Source organism: Apis dorsata, unplaced genomic scaffold, assembly GCF_000469605.1.
Source record: "Apis dorsata unplaced genomic scaffold, Apis dorsata 1.3 scaffold_779, whole genome shotgun sequence".
NCBI lineage: Eukaryota > Metazoa > Arthropoda > Insecta > Hymenoptera > Apidae > Apis > Apis dorsata.
In genome coordinates, this window is record NW_006263926.1 from 44940 (window position 1) to 50422 (window position 5483).

General features: G+C 36.6%; 1 protein-coding gene and 1 long non-coding RNA gene across 7 annotated transcripts in view; one reads left to right on the forward strand and one right to left on the reverse strand.

The window, feature by feature from the left end:
* The window catches only part of LOC102679428 (synapse-associated protein 1), a 63191-nt gene that overhangs the window by 16560 nt on the left and 41148 nt on the right, over positions 1–5483 (forward strand). For all 6 annotated transcript variants that reach the window (XM_006622836.2, XM_031513866.1, XM_006622838.2 and 3 more), the window contains one exon: positions 204–325. In XM_006622836.2, coding sequence (XP_006622899.1) covers positions 204–325 — 122 coding nt within the window. The remainder of the gene's footprint in view (positions 1–203; positions 326–5483) is intronic.
* The window catches only part of LOC102679344, an 18190-nt gene that overhangs the window by 3402 nt on the left and 9305 nt on the right, over positions 1–5483 (reverse strand). The window contains exon 2 of the long non-coding RNA XR_422698.2: positions 1344–1352. This is a non-coding gene — a long non-coding RNA (uncharacterized LOC102679344). The remainder of the gene's footprint in view (positions 1–1343; positions 1353–5483) is intronic.

Sequence of the window (5483 nt, forward strand, 5' to 3'; positions counted from 1 at the left end):
CGGGATCCTCGCGAGAGAGATTCGAGCGACGTATCCAGGTTTCCTCCCGTTTGTGCCGCGTGTTGAAAGTCTGCTCGCGTTTTTTTCTTTTTTTTTTTTCTTTTTTTTCGGCGGACGTTTTTTCGCCGACCGGCGGCCCCTCCCATTAAATTCCACCGCCGGATAACGTATCACCGCCGCTCATTATTTTTCTCTTGACGCAGTTTCAACGAAAGCCCTGGCAGGCGCCAAGACCCTCGGAGGATTTTTGTACAGCGCCGTGAATAAGGCTGGAAAAACCGTGGTCGAGGCTGGGGCAAAGATCAAGAAGACCGTCGAGGAGAACGTGAGTAATACCAACTTTTTTTTCTTAATATTACTTTCTCTTTTAATATTATCTCTGTTTCGAAAGTTGTTATTATTAGAAAACGTTAATAATTTATATTATTGTTGGGGTTAAGAATTTTTTATTTAAAAAAGTGGTGAGGTGAATTTTTTTTTTTTTGATTCATTTACGCGAATATGTAATTTTTGGATCTATTTTGGATCTTTTATTTATTCCATTGGGGGAATTGTTAAAAACATGATAAATTAATTATAGAAGATAAAAAAAAATGTTTATTTTAAAAGATAAAAGATAGTTCATTGTACGCGAAGTGTATCATATGATAGGATCGTAACCGAGCGAGATTTTGATAAATTTAATGTTATTGATTTTCGATGACAAGTGCCGGAAATATAAAAAAGTTTATCGCAAAATTTTACATTTTATAATTTTATCGCATTTTGAGAAAATCCTTTAAGCCCGATATTCGCGAAACTGGATCGAGCAAAACAAGAAGCGATAAAAAATTCCGCATTGCCCCCTCACCGACCCCCTTCCTCGTCGTTGAAATTAATCGAATGGAAAAAAGAAAAAGAAAAAAAAGAAGAAAACAAAAGAAGTAAAGAAAAAAAAAATCTCTATTCTTGTTTTAAAAAAATGCAAATCGACTTTTTATCAATTTTATGTTCATGTTGTTGAAACGAGTAACGACGTTTACCTTCCCGCACTTTTTTTTCAAATAAATTTTTCCGATAATTGCATTTACAGTTTCATTGCAGCGAAAAATCATCCGTTCAGAAAACCAGCTATTTTTCCCTCTGCTTCCCCCCCTCCGCCCTCGATTTGCACTCGGTTTGTATTCAAAATTAATTCACCCGAGTTTTCACGAGCCGCCACGACTAGCCGCCATTGAACCGTGGTAATTGGAAAAAGCGTTTCGTCTTATTTCCGATCTTTGAATAAGTCTTCTTCAGAATAGAAAATAATTTCCGTTAAGGTGTTGGAGGCAAAGAAACCGTTCCTTTTTTTTTTTTTCCACCCCCTTCTTCTGCATTGTGAAAAATTGTAAACGCCGTTAAAACGTATATTGGTATTATATAAGAATGCCGATCAAGGTTTTGCAACGTAAATTAATCCATTGTCGACGAATCGAAAAAAATGAGAGAAAAATCGCACGATCAATCGGCTCTAGAAAATTTATCTATAAAAAATATGGCGCGTCTTGTAATGAAATTAACTTAATTAATTTCTTGGTGCATGGTTCGGCTACGATAATAATCACATTAATATCAATTTATTACTCTACGCGACCAATTACACTACGCGTGGCTTAATATATGCGAAGATAAGGGGGAATAAGAGGCGGTTGCGATGATTTAATCGCGCGAGAATCGATATCAAGGGAAGCTTCCAATTTAATTCCAAAAAGAGAAAAGCTTAAAAAAAAAAAAAAACAAAAGAAAATCGGATGGATCGAACTTATCAAAAAGCGAGCGAAAATTAATATAAACGAATGCAAGAAAAAATTTTTAGACTGTGAGATTTCAAAAAATTAATATGGAATTTTGAACGATGGAAATGAAAAAAATGTGGATAGAAATTTTTCAATTAAAACGTTCGTTCATCGTTCCTGATTTATTATTTTCATATAATGCATCGACGATGCGTAATCATTCGAGACGAATTTTATTCACGCGTGTATGATGTATGTACACGTGTTTCGTAGAATATCGTTGTCGTTTAAGAAACGAAGACACTTCGTTCAGGAAGGAAATAATCGAACACATCTCTAAAGTGCTTCTTTTCAGTCTTACTTGCCTTTATCCTCTTACTAGTTCGACGAATTTTTCCACGTTACACGCGTTTCTCAACTTTATATCGCGATTTCTATTATCCGATTCTATCGACTCGTTCGCACGAGCGCACAGTATTTTAAACGGGATTCTTCGAATCGTTGCAACTTCGTAACGCGTTCTGGATGGATTTAATTTGTTTTCAAAAACGCCTAGCGTGTTTGAAGAGGCGTCTTTTCACATCGTTGTTTTTTTTTTCAACGATACCAGGCGCATACCAGGCGAGAAGAAAAATCGAAAATGAAGAAAATCAAGATCGAAACGACGATTATTTTATGATTTCTTTCCGATTTCTGACGTTTTTTGAACTGCTTTCAATATTACGTTCAAACGTATTCGAAATTATAGGAAGCTCGGGTATGTAATTTGTTAGTTTATTAATTTTGTTTCTTAATTTTCGAATAATAATAATAATGTCTCTTTTTGTTCTTTATCGACGACGAAGAAAAGGAAGATCGTTTCTTTTATGCGAATTTTCCAAATGATTTTCCACGCGAATATCTCTGTCTCTCGAAATTTACAAAAGCGCGATTTCGTATTCAAGATCGATCCATGTATCTCGATTGAATAATAAAAAATTTCGCGCGTATTTATACAACATTTTCATGGATGCTCCATTTTCAATCTTGGTATGTTGATTTTGCGCGAGATAAATTGGATTACTACGTGAAGGACTCTCTTTGACGAAAATTACTATCAATAATACGGAGACCATAAAATGTATGGCATCGTTTCAAAAGGAAAAACCGATTTTTTAAAACTGAATAGCGCAATGATAAAATGGATGCGCGTAATCATGAACGGAAACTTATTATCATTGTTGCACGATAAAAGATCGATTATTAATTAAAATTTTTACGTTTTTATGCACACTATTATTTCGTCGTTTGAAATCACAATTTAATTTCGAAATTGCAAGGCATTAAATAAAAATATGTATCGATAATTCTATATATTTCGTATAATTACAAATTTTACTCCTCCATATAATATAAAAGCAATTGCTGCTTCAATTCGTTGATTCGCACATCTCATTAAAATCCGTGCATAGTTATTAGAAATCCGCTAAAGTGGTTGGATACTTAAGACCAGCCGCGTATACAGGATACGAATGCTCGAAAGCAATTTATTCGATCCGTGGTCGATCAACCAGTGATTCACACCGACGTATCGAAACGATTGGTTCCAGCAATCTCGTGGAGAAGGATCGACCTTGATTTGCACGCGTGTAGTGCACACACGTACTGCACGGGGCTCGATCCGCTGACAACTGTTAAAATGTAGGTCGACGAAATTTATCAATCGCAACCCCCCTCGCTTTTACTTTTAGAACGAGTTTAAAAACTTTTTCTTTCGTTCCTGACTGACTCGTCAAAAATCCGAAGAACGACAAAGAGAACGTAGAAAGAGAGAAAAAATAGAAACGTTATTAATGAATCTGCAGGAATTCAATTTCAGCTTATCACAAACTCGTTACAAATCCCCCACGAGATGTTTCGTGTTTCGTTACCCAAGCTCGAGCAATCTTAAACGTTTTCGAAACGCTTTTGATTGCAATTCAGGTGACGTGCAATTTCTCAAGGAAATCTTGAAAGCTTTGATTGTCTGATATATCCAGTTAGTGACATCGTTCGACATCGAGTTCCTCGATCGTTCGTAAAATTTATTAACGAGAATTTTTTAACAAGAATAAATTACATCGAGTCATTTTCAAACGGTACATTTCAATTTTCCATCCAGCTATTATCGGCCAATTTCGAATACATCGTTATCGTTTCGAAAACGTAGCTCGTTAACGAATATATACGATTGTGGAGTAATTATTAAACCGGTCAGGATAACGCAATGCAAATGGAAATTAGATTTGCATCGTGGACGCGTGCAGGCAAATTTCGTGTCACTTTCGTTCGAACGAATCACATTTCCACTATCGAGGGGGATGGACCGGTGATCCGTCTACCGTATAATTCAGTTACAGAAATGCTTGACACGCGAAAGAGAGAGATTTCCGAAGCGCAGAAAAATTTAAAAAAAAAAAAAAAAAAAAAAAGAACTTCACGAAGATTCTGAATCATTCCATTTTTCCTTAAGAACGAAACTTTTTTCTCCCAGAGCATCAATATCGAATCCTCTCCAGCCTCCTCTGCTTTTTGTCTCGAAAACTTGACTACTTTTACTTCCCGTCAATGGGGATAAAAAGAGCTTTCCTAACGCGTCCCCCACGACTGCGAGGCAAGAAACCTCCGATGAAAAAGACGCGATACGATTAAACGATCCGATTGGTTGACAAGTGTCATCCCTAATAACGTCCACCCATATATATATATGCATCGCATTATCGGCCAACATCATGTCCGGCGTTTGCCCGATGATATATGACCAACGACCTGGTAAAATCTGTCGAGCAGCAAACAGGCCGGGTAAAGGGAGGGGTCGATTAATGCAGAGCAATACTTTTCACGCGGTGTCAGATCACGCGGAAGCCTTCTTCCAGCCAAATGGCGCCCTATAATTCCATCGCGAGGCGGATATTAAATTCCATGAATTATTAATCCGGATCTTGATAAATCCTTGTAAATCCACAGAAAGGGAAATATCGTTTAACGATATCGGGAAAAACAAACAAATACATCTCGTCGTCACGTGTATCTTTTCCATTTTCTTGAGCGGCAACTGCGAAAGCTAAGGTTAAAATTACTTTCGGTATTTCGGTTAATTGGTTATCGAAGGGGAGAATCGCGTGAGCACGTCAGGCTCTGTCGTTCGTGGCGATAAGACGCGTGTAACACACGCGTGGGACAAATTGAAAAGCAAGGATCAATTCTGAACCTGAGCGAAAATTCACGGGGTGTTACACGAAATGTAGATAGGTGTGTTGATTTAGCCGTTGTTAGACGTTAATTAATATTAAACTTTCAATATCGATCGGTAATGAACGCATCCCTAAATACCCCTGTTAAATACCCGATAATTTTTACACCTTTTGAATCGTGACTGGTTAACTACGTTACAAGATCACGTGACAGTTATCGGGGTAGTTATCTTTGCGATTTCATTCAATTTCTCGGTAAAATATGCGAACGATCTTTCCTGTGATATTTAGAGCTATTTCCGTCGAAAGGATCTGATTACAATTATTACAATTCAATTACAAAAATTGTAATTATAATAATTCTTTAAGATAAGATTATTATCATTATTTTCATCATTGATTAGAATTTCTCGAATAAAATATGCGAACGATCCTTCCTAGGATAGTATTCAGTGCTATTTCCGTCGAAAGAATTTGATTACAATTATTAGAATTCAATTACAATAACTCTTAA